The sequence below is a fragment of the Dromiciops gliroides genome, chromosome 5, assembly GCF_019393635.1.
Source record: "Dromiciops gliroides isolate mDroGli1 chromosome 5, mDroGli1.pri, whole genome shotgun sequence".
In the NCBI taxonomy this organism is placed as follows: domain Eukaryota; kingdom Metazoa; phylum Chordata; class Mammalia; order Microbiotheria; family Microbiotheriidae; genus Dromiciops; species Dromiciops gliroides.
In genome coordinates, this window is record NC_057865.1 from 23635074 (window position 1) to 23657227 (window position 22154).

Here is a 22154-nt window from a genome sequence, read left to right on the forward strand (position 1 = left end):
CTTTATCTACTGCACCACCTAGCTGCCCCCACATAACCTTTTACCGTTGTCAAATTTTTTGCGACCTCCACATTCAGCTATGCGGCCCCATATGGGGTTTAAGGAGCTAGGTCCTAAGGAAATCTGAAGGTAGTAGCAGTTATCCCTTGGGGCCCCAGTCTCTCAATACCAGTACAAATTAGAGGAGTGAACCAGAGGGGGTGTTACCTAAGCTTAAAGTGTCTGAGTCTACATCTGTTGGCTCTCTCACTTCTCATCCCAAATTATATTTTCCAAATTTTTTCCCGTTCCATTTTTGCATTGAAGTCACCCACTTTAATGTATATATTAATTGAGTTTCGAGAACTTTGTCAAATTCTTCACAGAAATTCTCAGCCTTTTAACAGATGTTGATACTTAAATTGCAATTATTTTGATGGTGGTCTGTTCTCTTCTGCTGATAATGAGAAGAGGAAGAAGCACATTAACCAGATGTCAGGCACCCTGGGTAAAGTCCCAGTCACCCCATCCTGGTTATGGCTCCAATGATACCTATTGGAGCTATCTCACAGGACTGTTGAAGAATCGGATGAGATATTATATGTCAAGGGCTTTGCAAACCTTAAAGTTCTATACAAATATCATTTCTTATAAAAAAATTAATCTATGACTATGCTGAGCTTCGGTTTCCTTATCTATAAAATAGAGATAATGTGCCTAATGCATTGGGTTGTTGTAAATAATGTATTTTAGATGTAAATAAAGTGTTTTAGCTGTGATAGGGCAAGTTATCAACTGACCAAGGGTCCCTTCCACCCCTACCATTCAAATGAGTTCAAATCCTGGATCTGACACTTATTAGCTGTGTGACCAAGGGGAAGTCATGGGAGACTTAGTTTCCTCATCTGTTAAAATGGGAATTGTGTTGGGGCAGCTAGGTGGCACAGTGGATAGAGCACCGGCCCTGGAGTCAGGAGTACCTGAGTTCAAATCCAGCCTCAGACATTTAACACTTACCAGCTGTGTGACCCTGGGCAAGTCACTTAACCCAATAGCCTCACTAAAAACAAAAACAAAAAAAATTATTAAAAAAATGGGAATTGTACTACCTGTCCTTCCTACCTTACAGAGAATTGCTTTGTTAGATGTAAAGTGTTAAAGAAATGTGAATTATTTTTGTTCTCAAATCCCAATGGCAGGGGGCAGCTAGGTGGCCAAATGGATAAAGCACTGGCCCTAGATTCAGGAGGTCCTGAGTTTAAATCCGGCCTCAGACACTTGACACTTACTAGCTGTGTGACCCTGGGCAAGTCACTTAACCTTCCTTGCCCCGCAAAAAAAAAAACCAAACAAACCCAATGGCAGAGACAGAGAGGCTACCTTCTGCAGGAGGTAATTGTAGGAAAAATTATAATCATGTATGTTGTCTTCCACAATGGAATATAAGCCTTCAAAGGCAGAGATAATTAAAGTGTCATCATTGTGCTTCAGAGCCCAGCACACAGTAGGCACTTTATAAATGTCCATTGCTTGATTGGGTGGTGTGAATCCATGCAGCTTCCTATGAATCAAAAACCCCCAATTCCCTTTTGTCCTTCCCCAGAGGGCAGCCTGAAAGCTCCACCACCCCCCAACTTGTCTTCCCCAGCAGAGGTTTTCAAGCAGTGATTCATGCCCTCCCCCATCATTGCAGATGTTTGTGATGGGCTTCAAATTTGCTTGTGTGAAGTCATCAGTATGTCTGAGATCTGACATGTGGGATTAGCCTGTTTGTTTAAGCTAATGCCCCCGTGTCTGGCCCAGCCCCCTTCCCGATGGATGACAAGCCTGAAAAGGGTATCTGAAGAAAGTGAGCTGTTCCTAGTACACACCTGAGCTTTGGGGGTGGACGACATGGATGCAACAGGGATGCTTGTTCTCCCACAAAGTCCCAGTGATGCAGCCTTGAAGGGCAGAAAATAGGGCTGAAGGATCCCTTGTTGTGACTCACTATGGCATTTCCCACATGAAGTGTGTGTGTGTGGGGGGGGCATAAAGGATTTCACAACTCTTAAAATACAATATAAATCTAAATTAAGTGCCAAACAGTCAGCTGGATAGTATATCGGAGAAAGTCCAGGACCGGCAGCCAGGAAGCCCTGAGTTCCAGTCCTAACATAGTCCCTGTCCTCAGAAGTCTAGGGACTGATATCACAGAAACTACAAAAGACAATATTACATGATAAATTCTGGTGGTTGGCACAGTGAATAGAGCAACAGGGGATAGAGTCAGGAAGACCTGAATACAAATCTGGCTTCTGACACTTACTAACTGTGTGACCCTGGGCAAGACACTAAACCTTTGTCAGCCTCAGTTTCTTCATCTGTGAAATGGGGATAATAGCACCTACCTCCCAGAGCTGTTGTAAGAATCAAACAGGATATCTGTGAAGTGCTTGGCAAACCTTAAGGTGCTATATAAATGCTAGGTGTTATTATTATTATTATACATAAAATGTGAGGTAAGAGACAGAAAGTTCTTATCAACCTGGAGGATCTGGGAAGGCATGGCATTTGAGTTGGTCTTTGAAGGATGAAGTCAAAGAGATCTAGGTTCTAATCTCCATTCTACCATTGATTAGCTATGTACCTTTGTGTTTACCTCTCAGGACCTTGGGCAAGCACCTTCCCTTCTCTTACCTCAATTTCCACATCTGTAATATGAGAGCATTGGATGAGATTACCTTCAAGGTCTGTGATAATCCAATGAATTAATTCTCTCTTAAACAGCACAGACTAAGCATCCAAGAGTCATTTGGAGCCCCTGGTCTCTTGTCCATAAACTTCCCTATATCCCTGGCTTCTGGGACCACAAGCTCTCCCCTCAGTTCCTTATTAGAATTTCCATAATATTCTTGACTCAAGGTTCTGTCCCAGGCACTCTCCTCTCTTCTCTGCCTTGTCATGGGATTGCGAGCGGCAGGACAGGTTGTCAACAGTCATCTAGTCCAACCCCTTTATTTTACAGATGAGGAAACTGAGGTAAGAGAAGGGAAGGTGCTTGCCCAAGGTCACACAGGCAATACCTGGCACAGCCTGGATCGGAACCTACATCTCCTTCATCCAATCTCCTTCACTCCCCTCCCCTTCAACTACCAGATACCAGGTTCATTGGCAACTCCGTTAGAGATCAGTGGCCCATCTGCATTGGTGGAAGATGGACAGTGCTCCCTCATATCGATGAAATTACCGGTGTAGATGTGCCCCGTTCTCCACCCACCCCACCCCCACCCACTAAAGCAATCACCTGAGCCTGGCTAATCAGTCCTGCCCAGTTCCCTCCCAGCCCTAGCAACAGCCTACTTCCTGGTTCCTATCAGCTGAGAGTATGGCGAGCCGTTCACACACCGTGTGCAATTTTGGCTTGATTAGGACAGGAAGACAATTAGCAGACATTTCAAAATGCACTATAGATTAGTAAACATAGTAGAATTAAATTACCAAAGTGAATGAACCGATGGAAACCACAGCATGCGCTCCCTATCACCATCCGCTCCTTATCTGCAGAGCTTAGAGAGGAACAGGGGGCCCCAGAGCAGGAACCACTAAGGAACGGAGAATTACTAGGATTTTTTTTAACCCAGCCTAATTGGAAATGTGATAAGCAGTGATGAAGCCACCCCTTTCAGAAAGAAAACGAACAAGTGGAGGAGAAGATGCCAACATTCCTCATACATGGGTGGCTTTTGTGGGGAGTAAATGAGGCGGGAACTGATTACTTTCCCCCTCGAAAGCCTTATCTGCAGGTTTTTTTTAAACAATCCCCCTCCACCACCCGGGGAGACTGATGTCATTAGTTTCTCATCTGCACCCACCACCTATTCCGGTGCAAGACGATATTGCCAATTGCAAAAAGGCAAGGCCTCCTTGGCATGAGGCATCCACTGGCCTCTCCATCCAGGGTCACAGGCTGTCCTGCCAGTCAAACCAAAGGTCCCCAACTTTCCAGAAGCTTCCCTAGCAGAGTGCATGGCTCAAGGGACCTTAGCTTCAGTTCTGGACGAAGTTCTTTGGTAGGAACTCAGCTCCGGGTTGCATGCTCACACCTGGAATCAGAGAATCAAAGGGAGAGAGCGCTGGGAACTTGGATCATTGATTTACAACTGAGAGGGATGTTAAAAGCCAGACTCCAACCCCTCCATTTTACAGAAGAAACTGAGGTTCACATAGGTGAAGTCACTTGCCTGAGATTACACAGGCAAGAAAGGGCAAAATAAGGCACGATCCTTGAAGGGCATCCAGGAGTGATAGTCCACATACAGGAGAGAAATCTTGGGGCAGAAGCACCAAAGAGACATAATAAATGCAAACTTGGTTCTGTATCTCACTAATGTGATATTTCCTCCAAAGATGTGGACCATCTACAATCTATCCACCCTGGTCAACTAGGGACACCCTTGTCTGTACCAACCCCCCCACCCTGCCAGTTTTGCTACAGGGGGTCTGCACAGTGTGCTAGACCTTGCTCCATTTTTCCTGATACACCCAAAAAGACCAGAGGAGACTATACCAGCATTTCCCAGTAACCATCCCTCATTCAATGACCAACTCAATGAATTCAAAGGCTTATTTCTTTGATTACATCTTGAGTCAGCTGGGGGTACCATAGTGCATGAGGCACCAGGCCTGCAGTCAGAAGACCTGAGTTCAAGTGTGGGCCTCAGTTTTTTCATCTGTAAAATGGGAATAATAGCACCTACCAGCTTGGGTTGTTGTGAGGATCAAATGAGATAAGTTTATATGATATGTTTAAGGTGCTACATAAATGCTTTTCCCTTTAAAGAAACTATGCACTTGGGAATTTGTAACACATCTTATTCCTTTTTGTTGTTGTTGTTGTTTTGTTTTTGGTAAGGCAATTGGGGTTAAGTGACTTGCTCAGGGTCACACAGCTAGTAAGTGTCAAGTGTCTGAGGCTGAATTTGAACTCAGGTCCTCCTGACTCCAGGGGCAGTGCTCTATCCACTGTGCCACCTAGCTGCCCCTAACAGATCTTATTCCTTCCCCACCCACCCCTACCCTTGACAGTGACCTAACTCCTTGAGGGCAGGGGTAGTCTTACATTTTCTGGCTTGTTTTCTGGCTCTCCCCCGTGCCTGGACTGTCCTCATTCCTCCTTTCCTGATTACTGACCTCCCTGGCTTCCTTTATGTCCCAATTAAAACCCAGTGGGGGGTAGGGGGATGAGGGGGTCAGTTAGATGGTGCAGTGGAAAAGGCACCAGCCTTGGATTCAGGATGACCTGAGTTCAAATATGGCCTCAGACACTTTGACAGTCACTAGCTGTGTGACCCTGGGCAAGTCCCTTAACCCTCATTCCTCTGCCCCCCCCAAAAAAAAAACCAGCAGGGGCAACTAGGTGGCACAATGGGGAGAACACTGGCCTTCAAGTTGGAAAGACCTGAGTTCCAATCTCACCTCAGACACTTACTAGCTGTGTGACCTTGGGCAAGTCAATTCACCCCAATTGCCTTAACCATCCAGGGACATCTCCAGTTGTCCTGATATATGTCTTGCCACTGGACCCAGATGGCTCTGGAGGAAAGAGTGAGGCTGGTGACCTCCCTCACTTAAATCCAATTCACTGCAAGTCATGACATCACCTCCTGATGTCATGGTTCTCTTTGGAAAGAAGCACAAACAACAGAACAAAGTCCTACAGGAACCTTTTCCCAACCCCTTCATCCCAGTGCCTTCCTCTGTTAATTATTTCCTGTTTATCCTGCATAGCATTTGCTTTGTTCCTATTTGTTTGCATTAGATTGTGAGCTTGTGGGCAGGGGTGGTCTTTTGGTTCATTTTGTACCCCCAGTGCTTAGTTGATGCTTAATAAATGTTTGTTGATGGGTCGATTGTCTTTGCAGGTCTTTGGAGTAGAGGTTTTTCCTTGGAGCTAGGTCCTCCGACACACACCAGCTGTGCACCGCTGGGTAGGGCATTTAAACCTGGAGCTCTGGGGACTGAGCTGCAGAGGACGTACCCACCTGCATTAGTGGCAAGAGTTGCTTCATCTGGGAGTTCTTTATTTCAGTGAAATCAATCCCAGGTCCCAGGACCAGGTGCTTAATTCAAGGAGCTAGCAAAACTCCTTGCAAACAGTGGGCAGGATTTCAAAACCATAGATTTGGAGGTTCAAGGGACCTTATTACATCCCTTCCATGGGTCTAAGGGAGGCAAGATTTCCAAATCCTTTCTTAGACACTCACTGTCCTCATGATTCTAAGCTTAGTCACTCTCTCTCTGCCTTGGTTTCCTCACTGGGGGTTGGACTTGATGGTCTCTCAATCTAGGATCCAATGAAACTGAGGTCTTCAGGGTGATCCCTGGATTAAACTGGGCAGACGGATGGACTGTGGAGGCCCCTGTCCTGGTGAGTGCAGACAACTGCCGGTCCTGGCTTGACCATCATACAGCTGTAAAATGGGAATAATAGCACCTACCAGCTTGGGTTGTTGTGAGGATCCCACCAATGGGAATGGGCAGAAAAATAAGAACAGTGATGACAAGCTACTAGTTTGGGGGGAGGGGGGTTCCCAAGGAAATGAGAAGACCAAGAATGTGCATAAACACAGCTAGAGTGAGGGACAATACATGCGGCCCTTGGCACATGTTTATGCCTGTGTATAGGTGTGTGTTCATGTCTGTAGGTGTGTGTTTGTGTATTTGTAAGGGGGGAGGGTATGGGCACCCACACGGAAACAATGCTGCCAACTCTGCTACCATCCCAAGGAGCCACACACTCCAAGTTTTCCTGAGCGTTATTGCTTTATTTGACTTAATAAACATTAGATTTATTTAAAAAAACAAACAAACAAACACGGCTTAGAGTGGAAATAAGTGCTTGAAACATTTGATAAAAAAAGCATATATATAATTCACATTCCTATTTCGTATGTCATGTACAGTTGAAATGTTCCTCAAAAGAAGAAAGATTTCCCTTTATGTGTAGTTGTTTGGGGGGAAAGAAAAAAAAGGTTGGTAAATCCAGGAACTATAGGACATTATTCCTTAGTTTTCTGCCTTGGATGAGAAAATACAAAGAGGCCCCAGGATAATATTATACTACATTCCAGTTTCTGTTGATTACTTGTCAGGGGGAAGGCCGTGAATGAGCCGGTACCCGAGGATTCTACCCATCAACCACTAGAGGTCAATGGGTCCCAGCTGTCCAAAGGCACTAGACATGAAAACGGCTTTTTTAGGACAGAGTGGTAACCCAGGTTCCTGCCCACCTTCCCCCTCCCCCAAATAATGCCTCCCTGGGGAGGGGACTGCCCTTCCCCTTGTGTTATGTCTGTTTTTCTTTCCGTGCCCCCCAACCCTTCAACAACAACAACAAATCTGAGTGGCCCCTTTGTCTGTGTCTCCTTTCTCTTCAGTCATTCCCAACAGCATTTTTTAATCAAGCCTCTTTGCCTGAGTTTTTTTTTCTTTTTTTTAAAGCTCTCACATGGAGAAATAGGATCCCTTTTGGGCCACCAAGCAAGGCCTTCTCATGTTGCTGACTAAGATTCCCTAATGCTTTACAGATATAGCTGGCTCTGGACAGACCTGGGAATGCTTGCTTTGGGAGCTGACTGATGCTTGGAGCAAAGGCCTCTGGGAGATGGTGTTTGATCCCACAAAGCCTTAAGGAAACAGAAAAAAGAAAAGAAAGATTGGGGATGTTCCTATGCCACCTTCACCTTCCTTTCAATCTTGGATGGGATATGGGGTGGGGGTGAAGGCACAGATTCTGAGTTTAAAGGAACCTTAAAAGCCCTTTAGTATAATCACCCTTGCGATTTACAGATGCAACAATCGAGGTGTGGATGGCGAAATGATTCATCAGCAGTCATAAACAGAGATAGCAGGGCTGGGAATCAATCCAGAGCCCACTGGGTCACACCTCCTCTCATTCCTAACTGGAGGAACAAGCCAGGGCTCACCAGAGGAAAATCTGTTACAAGTTCAGGGTTGGAGCAGGACTTGTGTTTCCTGTAAGGTCTAGGGAAGCCGGCCTACAACAATATCATCTATCATCTCCTTTCCATAATGCCAAAGTGTCCAAGTGCGTTCAGGGGCTGGGAAGAGATGGAATTCATTGGTTTTTGCATAGAAAACCAGAGGTGAAAATAACATGGGGTGCACATCTGGTGGGGTTGGGGAGCAGAGATTTGGCCAAATGATTGGGGGGTGGGGAACAGGGTAAGAAGTGGTGGATGGCTCAGGAGTAAAATATTCGTGAAAACGTCTTCATAAAGAAAAGCACAACCGTCTAACATAAGGTAAGGCAAATCGAAAACATCTGTCTGGCTTTGGCAGCTTTGGGGGGGGGGGGTGGCGCGCATGGAGGGAGCTGCTCCTCCACACTTCTCTGGAGCCTGTGATCACCACAGGCTCCAGTTTCTGAAGGGCTCCCGGCCAATGGGGCGATAGGTACAACCGACGCTGAGCTCCTTCAAGGAATGTGATCTCAAAGTCGGGGCCCAGAAGGAGTCAGTCAGAAGCCCAGATGAACCCCCAAACAGAACAGCACAGAGGAACAGGGATTAAAAACCGCTGGTCTGGGCCAGCAGGGAGCTTTGGCATTCTCGTGAAACATGGGAAAGAGTGAATGGGGGTGTGGGGGGCCGCAATCCACTCCCATAGAAATCCACTCTTCTATATCAAGGGGTGGGGAGAGGCTCCCCGCATTCCTCTGACACAACAATAATCTCGTTGGCATTTTCCTCTTTTCCATGTCTCTACTGAGTATGGCTGTAGATAAAACTATAGATATAGATATAGATCTTTTAATATATATAAAACAGAGCTATTCCGTAGTTTATATACAGGCATTAATAAAGTGCAATTGTTATTGGCTATTGTAAGGAAGGGGGGGGATCTCATTTCCTGAGGAAGTGCTAGCACAGCTTATCCTATGACAATGTCAAAGGGGTGGAATGCTTGATGTCACCCACTCCCCGCCGGCCGCCGGTTCCCACCAAAGCGAGTTCCTCTCCAGAGCCCTGGCTTCAGGGGAGTGCAGGGCCCCCCTCGGATTCACAGGAAGCTGGGCGAGGTGCTTATCAGATGCTGTTTTCCTGCCCTCGGCCCTCGGAGTGGATGGGCAGCATCCTTGGCCTCACCACGAGCTGAGCCCGAGGTTACTTGGTGGGGCTCAGAGAGCAGTCCTCAGGGATCTTCTCCTCCGAACAGCTTCTCCCCGACAGCCGGTCCAGGTCACCCAGCTCGTCAAATCGCTCGGCCACGCACTGAGCGGTCAGCCGCGCCTCCGGATCGTGGTCCCAGCACTCAGCCAGGGTCTCACAAACCATCTGTATACCCTGCAGGGGGGGAAGGTGAAGAGAGATGGGGGAGTCAGGGAGACACACCCAGAAGGGAAAGGCCCAAGAAGTCTTCTGGTGCAATGAGGAAACATGTGGGGGGGCAGCTTCAGATCACACAGGCAGAGTCCAGCTTCAAACCCTCACGCCAAAGCACAGTGCTCAATCTCAGCATCTTGGCTACCTATACCAACCACTAGGGCATTTACTTGGGGCACTGAGGTAGGATTTGAACCCGGCTCTTTCAGACCTCATTATACTATCTTACCTCACCTCATATAGTGTTCCCAATACCCCAGAAGTCTTGCTCCCGGAAGTCCAACCCAATGCCCCAAGGTTTTGGCATCATTGAATATTTCTCCAACCAGCTGGTTGCCCTGACCAACATGAGGACAATAAGACCCCGGAGTGAACCCCACTTCTAGGTTGGTCCCAGGTCTATGGATAAATCACGGACATGGCTATGGAAGCCTGCATTTTCAGTGGCTGCTTCCACAACTCCATTTCTAGCCAACCTCAAAGCCTCCCTTCCCCACTCCATGATTTCATGAAGCTGAATTAATTGCATCATTTACCTAATTGGTGGTATTGACGGATAGTGCCGTTAATAGTGGAATGCTATTGTTTGTACACAAGCAACATTTATTTTGTTCTGCCACTGTAATTACAGGCAGTAAATTAAATTAAATATTAAGCATTAACTTGAAATCAATAGTGCGACAAATCTCATTAAAAGGAAAAATGTATTATGCAAATTCATTCCAGAATTTTATCACCATGAATAATGGCTTCATTACCCCAGACCTATTGCAGGGGAAGGGAAAGAAAATGCAGGGGAAAAGGAACCCTGGTTGGTTGCAAACATACACAAAACAGACCTGCATTCCTGGGAGGTGGGGGGGAAGGTTATCTTGGCCTCCGTGGCCAGGGAAGCACCCTAGACCAAGCTGGTGGGGGCTTTATCGGAGAGACTGGATTGCAGGGCCAAGGCACAGACCAGGTTCTTCCTGCTCCATCTATCTTCTTGGTTTGGTTTTCACTTCTTATCAGAACATGCCCTGTACTGACACAAACCTTAGGACTTGGCTGTAACTTCCAAAGGACGCAAGGAAAATTTGACAGTCACTTTATAGGCTGGACAAGGATATTCACTGCATGTGTGGTAGCCTTCCACGGAGAGGCCTTCTCTGTGGACATCACAAAGACTCCCCCTCTCTCCTCTCTTCCCTTCTGTCTGTCTGTCTGTCTCTCTCACACACACACACACACACACACAGCCTCCTAGGCTAGCTCTTGGGAATCGTTGGTGATGTGTTGCATGCCTATGTGTGTCCTTCTGGGTTCTTGGTCCCTCTTACCATGTCATTAGCTCATGGAATAGTGTGGTGACACGGAGAGAGGGCTGAATTCAGAGTCAAAAAAGAGGGGCTCGAATCCCCCCATCTTTGCCACTTATATCCTATGTGACCTTAGCAAAGTCACTTCATCGTCCCAAGCCTGTTCCTTCAGATGTGAAATGTGAATGCATGTGTGTGCACATGTGTGCGTGTGCATTGGCTGCATGAGTTTCACAGCTCATCTCCAGGCCTCACTGTTTCACGAGGCCTTTTCCTCTCCCCCTAACTACTCATGTCCTTCCCTTCACGTGTCCCTTCCAACCCACCCCATGTTTATCTTGCACACACATGACTGTTTGCATGTTGTCTTCCCAATTACAACATGAGCTCCTTGGCACTGATGAGTACACTGAGGATGGGGGCTGGTCTCTTACCTTTTATTTTTTTCTCCACTGCTTAAGGCAGTGCTTGGTACATGGCAGGCACAAACACTGGTTGGCTTAACTAAATCTACGCTCCTTCAATAAGTGCTCAGAAAACTTCAGAGGGGGAAAATGTCCGCTGAAGATGCCACAGGATTTCCTGAACAGGAATGTCTCTGATCCACCCACCTTCATTTCCCTTTTCTCCATTGCTTCCCTTTACTCCTAAGTAATCTTGTCTCCTGTCTTCTCTTGTATAAGCAGCCATTTCCTTCCCTCTTCTGTATTCACAACACTTCTTCCTACCATTACACCCATCTCCCTCTCCCTCTTCCTCCCTCTTTCTCTCTCATTCTCTCTCTCTCTCTCTCTCTCTCACACACACACACACACACACAAACACGTCTGAAATCATATCTCAGGCTAAGTAACATGGAAAAAAGCAGGTGAAAAAAAAATCCACACCTCTTCCCAGCTGTAAAGAGTTTTTCCTGTTCAGGGACTAGGAATGAGAGGGAAGTTAAATATAAATGCCATATGTGGGACACAATAGCTCAGAAAAAAATGACATATTCTCCTAAATCCTTCTTTACTGATGAACACCCTATTTAGAAAGCACCTGCTGGCCTGGGCCTGACATTTATAGGAATATGATCTTCTCTTTCACAAAACAAGAGGGCCACTGAGCGCAGAGAGAGCCTGCGTTCCAGCGCTGGTACAACAGCCCAGAATCCCCCTCCTCTCCCCGCCAGCCCCATAGCGATTGCTGCCAGACTTGGTCAATACTCACTCGGTGGCTGAGCCACGTGTTGGGGATCTCAGGCCGGCCTCGGTCTCTCAGCACGTTATCCTTCATACTCTCCACACAGGGATGCTCTCTCACCTTGGAACCAAATGGTGGCTCGTATTCCTTGACCTCTGCCAAGAGAACACACAGAGACAGGGCCGTTGAGAAAGATGACAGTGTTGCGATCGACCAAATGAGTAAATGCCCAGCACTGGGCACTGGGAGGTGGGCAGTCGGTGTGTGCCAAACCCAATGGGTTGTGAGATGTGGGCAAGGGTAAGTAAGAGAGTGAAAATCAATCAGAGACAGTTTCTGTATCACCCCAGAGCCCCCTAAACCAGGGTGGAAAGAGCCCTAGTTCTTGAGTAGTCACAGAACCTAGATTCAAATCTCTCCTCTGATGTTTTCCCCCATGTGACCCTGGGTAAGTCACATAACTTCCATGGAGCATCCCTGTTCCTCTCAACTATAAAAGGTTATCAACCCCCTCGTTTTATGGCTAAAGAGAAGTGACTGTCCAAGGTTAAGGGGGTCATAGGGAGAAGACAGTAATCCTTCATCTATAAAATGAGGTTGTTGGCCTATATGTTCTACGTACGGTCCCTTCTGGCCCCACGTCATGTAATATTTATGTTTTTGTTTTTGTTTTTTTGGTCAGGCAATTAGGGTCAAGTGACTTGCCCAGGGTCACACAGCTAGTAAGTGTCAAGTATCTGAGGCTGGATTTGAACTCAGGTACTCCTGAATCCAGTGCCAGTGCTCTATCCACTGTGCCACCTAGCTGCCCCATCCTATAATATTTATAAGGACAGAGGCAGGAGTAGCAACTCCACTGGCCTATGACCTCAGCGTAAGCCCCAGCACACAGTAAGCGACTAATACATATTTACACTTATCTACCAACCTCAGGGGAGGAAACTGTCTTACCAAGGGCAGTACCCATTTTCCTTTGCAATTTAGACTTACAGCATTGCCTAGAGTAGGGACCAACCAACTATGGCCCTGCCACCTGTTTTCTGTAGGGCCCGCCAGCTAAGAATAGCTATCAGTTTCTACTAGAGATGGTGGAATCTGGAAACAGATTGAGACATACATTTTTGGAAACTGCTGGCGTTTTGTTTGTGCACATATGGCATAAAGGTTTGGGGTTTCTCCCCCCCACCCCCGTTAGAAGCAAGGAGAAAGAGATGCTTGTTAATTGAATATGTGTGTGCATATGTATATGTGTGTTTATGTGTATATGTTACATGCTATTCTTATATGCTATAATATGATGATATGTGATATATGATATGATGTGATGTGATATATGATATATTAATAGAGAGACACACACACACACACACACAAAAATGTGTGTTGAGAGAAAAGAGAGAGCACACCAGTCATTGAGCCAGTGAACACAGCCTGAACAGTTTGGCCACTGGCATTGCCAATCACTAGGGTAATCTCCATGCCATGGGGTGACATCAATTGGTAGGACTTAAGTTTTTATAATATAATAATAGTAAAACATTTGTTCTCTTGGGGGGGAGATGGGTGTCTCTCTCTCTCTCTCACCCAGGCCAATACAGATGGGCACAAGAGTTGACTTACTCCATCTTTCTGCCCTGAGCTGGCCTGCCCCTGCCTAGGGAGTCTGGTGGCCCTCTGCTTCCAGTGGTTCCCACCACAGTGGCGCCAGACTAGGCAGACATTGAACTGGTTTAGCCTAAGGCAGCTCAGGACTCCCAACTACAAGGAAAGCTCCAATCTCAGCCTCACTGGTAATTGGGATCGTAGCCATGCACTGACTAGAGAAAAGTTGTCTTTAAAGCATCTAGAACTATCTATCCAAGTTTTTGAGGGAACAGAGGGCAGCTAGAAAGACCTTAATCCCTGGAAGAGAGAGATGGTCACCATGAGCTTCCCTTCTCTTCAGAGAGCCTAGCAAGGGAACATGGGAGAGTTTCTTCTCCCCCCAGGAGGGATGAGACCTCTCTCTCCCGTCATTATCCCTGAGATGAGCAATCTGGTGCCAGGCTAGCAGAAGAATCTGGCCTTCTAAGACTGGCACGGGAGCTAAATTTTGAAAATTTTCTGTTTCACTGAAGGGTTACTGCATGTCATGCAGTAAATGGGAGAGCCAGAATTAGAACTGAGAATTCCAAATTCTGATTCTAGGCTTCAGAGAAAGGCATCTCACAAACACAATTAAGAAGCTGCCACAGTTCACTTTCTATTCTGTGTCACTACTCCTCTTTACTCACAGCTTGGCACATTCCATCCTTTCCCCGAACCCCCAAATACCATTTGTTTTTTGCAGGGTTTGAGGGGTGGAGGGCGGGGAGGCCAAACTTTTTCCATCAGTTTTGCAAAGCTGGGGTCAGACTTTGTCATAGGTTTGCATTTTCCAGGCAAAACCCATTAACCTTCTCCTGGGAACTAGAGCAAGAACAACTGGTTATCATGGGGGAGGAAGTCACACACCGAGGCACAGTGGAAAGAGAACACTGGGTTTGGGGTCAAAAGACCTGGGTTCAAATCTGTACCTTACTATTTAATTTGCTATATGGCCTCGTACAAATTACTTTCCAGACCCTGGTTATTTGTTACTGTTGTTGAGTCATTTTTCAGTCATCTCCAACTCTTCGTGACCCCATTTGGGGTTCTCTTGGCAAAGATACGGGAGCAGTTTGCCATTTCCTTCTCCAGCTCATTTTTCAGATGAGGAAACTGAGGCAAACAGGGTGAAGTGACTTGCCCAGGATCACTAGTAAATGTCTGAGGTCAAATTTGAACCCAGGTCTTCCTGACTCCAGGAAATATGCTCTGTGCACTGTGGTACCACCTAGCGGCTCTCAGACCTCAGGTGAAATGAGAGGGTCATACGCTCTCTAAAGTGCCCTCTAGTCTATAGTCTATAACGTAGGCTATGTTTGCAATGACTAGGCTTCCTCCTCCTTAGCTTATGTCAGAGAGAACAAATGAGAATCATACGGCTGTTTACTCCTCAACAGACACCCCCCCACACCCTCCCCAGACCATCCACCAATAAAGAAGCCTTCATTGACCACTTTATTATTGGAAGCCACTGCCAACATCACACTAGATCCTTCTCCAAATGTTGCCTTTGTTGTTCCTTGCGGGAGGAGGGAGGATGCTTGTCGCATTTTTAGAGCAACGACCCTATTCATCGGTATATGGACGGCAATAAACTATAAACGCTAATTCTTGGGACTCCTCTGTACTTTTACCTGGTCCAAACAGTGCCCAGGCCTTGGGTCTGACTTTCTGTGCTGAGAAGCCCACGCAGCAAAGATCCGATCTGGAGTCAGAAGGAACACCAGGGGTGACCTCACTACAAGAAGGATCACAGACCGAGAGCTGGAAGGGGCCTTAGGGGGCATGGGGTCAAGGATCCTCATGTTACAGATGAGGAAACTCACTGTTTACTTGGATGACTCATTTCCCTTCCCTAGGAATAAAAGAATCAGATTTAAATCCTGGTCTGACTCAAATCAAATGCTCTCTCCCTCCACTATACTGGGATATATGATCAGGTCTCAGCTGCCTGTAGATTTGGACCTGGGTTCAAATCTCACCTATCTGACCTAAAGTACAAGTCACGTCCCTGCTCTGACTCATGGTTAAGATCTTCACTGGTGACATGGAAGGGTTGGACTTCCTGATAAAATGGTCTGGGAGTAAATATCACTTTTACTGAGGGATTAAATGTCACTTTTGCTTAGAAATTCCCCTAGAGAAAGAGGCAGCATGAAATAGTATCTAGAAAACTGGCCTCGGAGTTGAGAAGACCTGGGTTCAAGTCTAACCTAGACACACACTGACTTGAAGACCTTCTGCAAATATCTCCCCTTCTCAGGGTCCCTAAAATAATATTCTAAGAATATAAATCAGTCAGATGCTGATCTGCAGGGGTGGAAGAAATTTCTGCACTGAGAATGCCTTCCCTCTGCATTCCCAACACTCAAGGGAAAAAGCAATTGCCTGGATTGGGTGAAAATAATCCCCCTGAAAAATACAGAGGTCAGAGGTCTCTCCAAAGATTTTCATATCAACATTATTAATAACTACACAACCTTGGCAGCAAGATGAATCTTTATTGTTCATTTAATTCTGTCATGTCTGACTCTTTGTGGCCCTATTTTCTTGGCAGAGATGCTGAGGTGGTTTGCCATCTCTGTCTCCAACTCACTTGACAGATAAGGAAACTGAGGCAAACAGGGCATGACAAAGAGAACAGTTAATTAAATTGTAGTACATGAATGGGATGAAATCTTCTAAGGTCATTAAGCAAGAGGAATTCTGGAACATTTATTTTATGGAACAATGTGGCATGATAAAGCCAAACTAGAAGAAACAAGAACCCACAAATGAAGGCCAGGCAAGGGGGAAAGAGATTGAGAGCAAGCCAAATGTCCTGCTCAGGGCACAGAGGGAGTAGCCGGAATGTTGTGCTTTCCACACTGAAAGTAATTTACTGTCTCACTTACCAAGCAATTTTATTTAGGTTTACTAATAGACAACATCAAGTTCTAAACTCTTAAATTATTTAAATTATACATTTAATGCATGAGAATAAAATCCCCCTGAGGGCAGAGGCTTTTTTTATTTTGGTCTTTGTATCTGCAGAGCCAGGGCCGCTAGGTGGCGCCATAGTGCACAGAGTGCCAGGCCTGGAGTCGGGAAGACCCATTTTCTTGAGTTCAAATTTGGCCTCAGACACTAACTGTGTGACCCTGGGCAAGTCACTTCATCCTGTTTTCCTCAGTTTCCTCATCTGTAAAATGGGCTGGAGAAGGAAATGGAAAACTCCTCCGGTGTCTCTGCCAAGAAAACCCCAATGGGGGGGGGGGGCGGGCAGCTAGGTGGCACAGTGGATAAAGCACCAGCCCTGGATTCAGAAGAACCTGAGTTCAAATTCGACCTCAGACACTTGACACTTACTAGCTGTGTGACCCTGGACAAGTCACTTAACCCTCATTGCCCTGCCCAAAACAAACAAACAAACAAAAAAACAATATCAAAAAAGAAATAAATAAATAAAGAAACAAAGAAATAAAGAAAGAAAAAAAGAAAGAAACAAAGGAAGGAAGGAAGGAAGGAAGGAAGGAAGGAAGGAAGGAAGGAAGGAAGGAAGGAAGGAAGGAAGGAAGGAAGGAAGGAAGGAAGAAAAGAAAAGACAAGACAAGAAAAGTCAAGAAAACTCCAAATGGGATCATGAAGAATCAGACACAACTGAACAACACCATAACAAAAATCCTCAGAGCCCAGCACAGTTTACACAAGGGGCACATTAAATTCATCAATGCCTCTTGGTTGAGAATAATAATAATAAAAAAAAACATGGAGTATCATATAAAACAAAGTTACTATTGACCTTATTGTAGTCTGGGCTTCATCAAGACCTGATAAAAAAGTATTAAGGAAGATTATAGAATTGAAAGAATTTGTTATTAATAAGACCAAGGGATGTTTCTAGAGCAATGAACAAGATGTCACAACTCTGTGTTAGGTGCTATGGATGTGACTATCTCCATTTTACAGATGAAGAGACTGAGGCTCGGGAGATTATATGACTTACCGTGGGTCTCTAATCCTCAGAGGAGGGTTTTGAATCCTCATTTCCCCCAAGTCTACTATTGTATTCTCTCCACCCTAGAGGCTACACTGCCTTACGAAGATGACGTAATAGCAAACCTTCCTCCTTCCTTAAATCATGCCCTGCCAAGTCAGCAGGGTTTTTTAATCAAAACCAGTTCCTGTTTCTGCCTTGGCTCCAAAGACTGCACACCAGCCAACCTAACTCTCCTTCCTCCATTAGTGCCTGAAGTCACAGCAGCCCTTTCTGAAGAAATTTAATTCCTTGAACACTCTGAGCACAAGTCTTCCTCCCCAGCTCACTGAGACAGTCATGGACAACCCTAGCACTGATGATGATGCTCTGAATTCCTGCTTAGGAGACCCTGAGAGAAACACAACTCGCCTCGGTCTCTCTGTCTGCTTCACTTTGAAGGCAGGTCTTTGGGAGAGAAATACTATTCCTCAGGAATCCCGGCATCTGGCACACAGCTGTGGTGGCGATGAAGTGAACAGGAAAGTTTTCCCCAAGCAGTGCCCCTGAGCTTCTCAATCTGCATTCCAAATGAGGCTCCCCGGGAAAAGCAGGACAACTCTCCTGCTGACTTTATTGGGGGGGGTCTGGGGGTGCTTGTAGCAACCCGAGGATGACCTCAATGGCCCTCCATGGGTTTCTGCCACTCTCGAGCTTACGCTCTTGACTGCTTTGCTGTCCTGCCAACCCGGGGTGGGGGTAAAAGGTTCGGGATGGGAGGCAGGGTTTGTTTTATGGCCAACACTGACTGAGGACATGAAAATGGAAGACTTGGATATGCCTTGTTCTTCCAAGGGCTGCCCTGAAAGGGTCTGCGCTGTTTCCACTTATTTCCACTCTCTCTCCCAACCCCAACCTAGAAAATGGGCACACCCAGTGGAATTATCGATGATCTCTGCGAAGGGCAGGGTCATGGAACTCATCCCCCAATGGATTACAACCTAGTTTCCATATTTCCTCTTTAAAGCAAAACAAAGAGTTAACTCCTAAATCCCAGTTACCATCATTTCCCCTCTAGCCAAGACCTGAAAATCCAATGTGACTCTGGAGCAATTAGGACGGAATTTAAAACTTGAACGCTCTGATGAAGTGGGAATACTCTGTTACCACAAATTCCGATGAATCACCAGGAATGATCATTGCTCCAGGTAGTCTGAGACAACAAGTGGGGATTGTCAGATGGGCTTCACATACCCTAGAACAGGGGTTTCTTCACTTTGCTTTCAGGGTGATGTAGAGGAGACCAAGGCAAGCTTCATTTCTCTCACAGCCTCCCAAGAGAGGCTAACTGCTAGAGGTTTTAGGTGCTCCATCAACTTGAATAGGGGGTGGGGGTGGGGGGAGAGTTTATTTCAAATTTTTATTTTCACTAACCTTTGGCTTCCTTTGTGCATTTTATTTTGTGCATTTAAGAACATTATTCTGAGAAAGGGTCTGTATGCTTTTTAGCAGCCTGTCAAAGGAGTATAACACACAGAAAAAGCTCAAGAACCCCACCCTGGATACTTAATATGATAGTTTGGGATGGAACATAGGACAGTCGGGATGTTTGATGGGTGTATACCCATTGTATATGTCTGTTTCTGCCTTTCTTTGTATTCCTAGTGCTTACACACAGTACCTAGCACATAGTAGGTGCTTAATAAATGCCTGTGGATTTCTCCAAGGGGCAATGGTGATCCCTGAGAAGAAGAAAGGTATCTATATCTGTTGGTATTGAACTGAGTGCGATTATGTCTGGAGTTTTCAGAAGGGAAAAGGACTCAAGGAACCCCTTAATCACTCAAAGTCTCGGTGTCCAAAGCCTAAGTCAGAGGGGAGACTTGAACCCCAGGTTTTTGTGAATCTAAGGACAGCTCTTAATCCACAGTGCTTCTCTTTATGTAGAAGAAGAGGAGCCCTGGTATTAAGTAAACCTCTCCTAGAGAATGACTGAATGCATTAACCTGTGTGAAATGCTTCACAAACCTAAAACACTATAAAAATGCTGGTTTGTTGTTGTTGCTAAGCCCATAGGAGGGAAAGGCATCAGAACACCAAAAACAGAAAAGGAGAGCACTGGACTAAACTAGCTTGGGTTTCTAGAGAATATCAAAAGGGGAAGAAACAGGAAGGTGGTACTGAGATCAAACCAAACAAAGGCTGGAGTCGCCTTTTTCCTGTTCCTAAAGAGTTTTCTGGTCTGATTCTGAAGGTTAGAAAGGGTTCACTCACTCTTCCTTCCTTGGGAAACTGTGTTTATATCTCCTCTGAGTCCAGGTCCTTGTGGAGGGAGGAGCAGGGAGGTTGGCCCTCCCCACAAGCCCAATTCTGCCAGGCTCAGCAAAGAGCAACAGGAAAGGTTTGGGGTGATGGATAACAATGAGAGATTGCAGGGCCAGAAGCTCACATGCAACCCAGTATAAGTGCTATGCTAAGGGATATGGCTAACAGTTGTGTGCTAGCTATCAAATACTGATTTGGAGAGATTAAGTTAACTCTATCAGGGAAATCAGTAATCTCTGAAATGACCTGGCCTTTGGGGAAAAGGCTCCACTTTGGAATGGTTAGACTTTGGGGTTAAAACCTTTTGAGCCTCAACCTTGATGAAGAGAGGCCACATGGGACGGATGGAGAGATAACAGGCCTCTAAGTCTGGAAAACCTGGGGTCCATTTCTGTCTCTGATACACATTGGGCAAGTCATTGAACTTCTTGAGGACCCCAGCTGACTCTCTCAGTCACTAAATTGCAAAGCAGGTGCATTGGTGGAAGGAATTTCCTCATTGCTCTCATCCATTCTCACACCCCGACCCCACACAAAAATAAAAACAAAAGCAACAACACAAGTTTTACCTGCAAAGAAATGTAGTTACTGTCTGACCTTCAGGAAAGACAGGAATCTCCTATATGGTTAAAACCCTACAATGTCTAAGCTGGAAGGCATCTCAGTGGTCATTTAATACAACCAATATATACGGCTCTCAAAAGAATACCCACTATGACTGAATTTGAAAGTTGGAAGGACCTCTGAGGCCATCCAGCGCAAGCTACTCAGAAAAGAAGTTCCCAACTATCCCACAAGTCCCCACTTGTGGGATGTGTGTGGGGAACACATCCCACAAATCATCAGCCACCCAATCTCTGCCTGAAGACCTCAAATGAAAGGGAACTTGCTACTTGCCAAGGGAGAGCTCTAACTGTTCAAGAAATGATTTCCTCACATCATGTCCAACTTTGCCTGAGGGAAGCTTCCTCTGCTTAAATGCAGAAGGTGTGAATGGGTTTCTAAACCTAAGTCTATCTGAGAAATCCCAGATCATTCTACTTTTGTTATTAAGGACTGGAATTCTGACTGCTTCCAGGTTATCACTGCCAGTTCGCAGAGGGAAATTGTCTATATTACAAGCATCCTGAGGGCAGGGTAGAGCGAGCATCTTTGTATAAATCAGAAAATAGGAGAGCTGGAAGAGATCTGAGGATTCATCCATTTTCAGATGGGGAAAATAAGAGCTGGAAAGGCAAAACGACTTGGGCTAAGTCCCACGGCTTGCTCATGGATGAGCCAGAACTAAGACCCACCTCTCAGCTGATGCTCACCCAGTCCATTTGTGTTTGTTGTAGCCTTTATTACCTGAGTGACCTTGGGCAAGTTGCCTAACCTCTATGGGCCTCATATTCCTCATCTATAAAATGAGTAGGTCAGGCTACTTCCCTAATCAATGATCTCTTGATCCTTCTGTGTCTACAATGATACACTTAACAAAGCAGGGCTTTGAAAAAAATAATTTTTAATGAATGGATGAGCGAATGAATATATTTGACTTCAGTTCTGTAGATAACTGCTTTGAAATTCGTGGGATCACAGAGTTAGAGCAGAAAGAGACCTTGGAGACTAATTAGTCTAACCGCCTCATTTTACAGATGAGGAAATTGAGGCCCAGAGAGGAAAAAGGTATTCTTGTCCAAGACCTTAGATCTAGGAAAGGAGAGACAAGAGTTGAGACAATATCTCGAGATCCCAAACCAAAAAGGAACTCATCTTTTGGAAACATGCATGTTCTTACTCACCATCAGCCACTTTATAGGAAACATGGGTCTTTTCGATCTGTCTAGCTCTCTCTTTCTTCCCCATCCAGCCAGCTTTTCACTAACAGCCACCACTTTAAACGCCATAGCCAATCCCACTTACCTCCTATCTCATTGCAGCGAGACGTCATTTCCCAGAGAACCAGAGCCATGGAATATACGTCTGTTTGCTTGAAGGACTCCATATTCTCCAGGTTCATTCTGGATTCCAAAACTTCCGGAGCCATGTATCTCGCTGTCCCAACCTGCAACCCAACAGAAAAGGCGAATGTAGTCTGGTTTTCAAACTGTGACAAGGCTCGTGCCCATGGTTAAAATTATGGGGATCTTATAAAAAAGGTCTTAACATATTTTTTCTACCAACATCATTTCATTCACACCTGAGAAGTCAAACCCTGTACAGGTCATCACTTAAATGGATTCAACCAGTGGGATCCCAGTGGGCCCAGGAGTGGAGATGCTGCAGAACTCATGGAGGATGTCCTGACACAATGGAAGGTGGTGGAAGGGCAGTGGCATTTTAGGGGGCTACATTCCTGTATCCCAAACAAATCACAAGTTTCATCCTAAGAAATGTGCCTTCTGAGACATTAGAAAA

At 45.7% G+C, this 22154-nt stretch overlaps 1 protein-coding gene across 1 annotated transcript in view; it reads right to left on the reverse strand.

Annotated features, from left to right (window-relative positions):
* Nucleotides 1-6764: 6764 nt before the first annotated feature.
* The window catches only part of TGFBR2 (transforming growth factor beta receptor 2), a 90944-nt gene continuing 75554 nt past the window's right edge, over nt 6765-22154 (reverse strand). The window contains exons 5-7 of the mRNA XM_043968785.1: nt 21660-21801; nt 11876-12003; nt 6765-9326 (exon numbers count right to left, since the gene is read on the reverse strand). Of these exons, the coding sequence (XP_043824720.1) occupies nt 9147-9326; nt 11876-12003; nt 21660-21801 (450 nt within the window). The 3' untranslated portion in view covers nt 6765-9146. The remainder of the gene's footprint in view (nt 9327-11875; nt 12004-21659; nt 21802-22154) is intronic.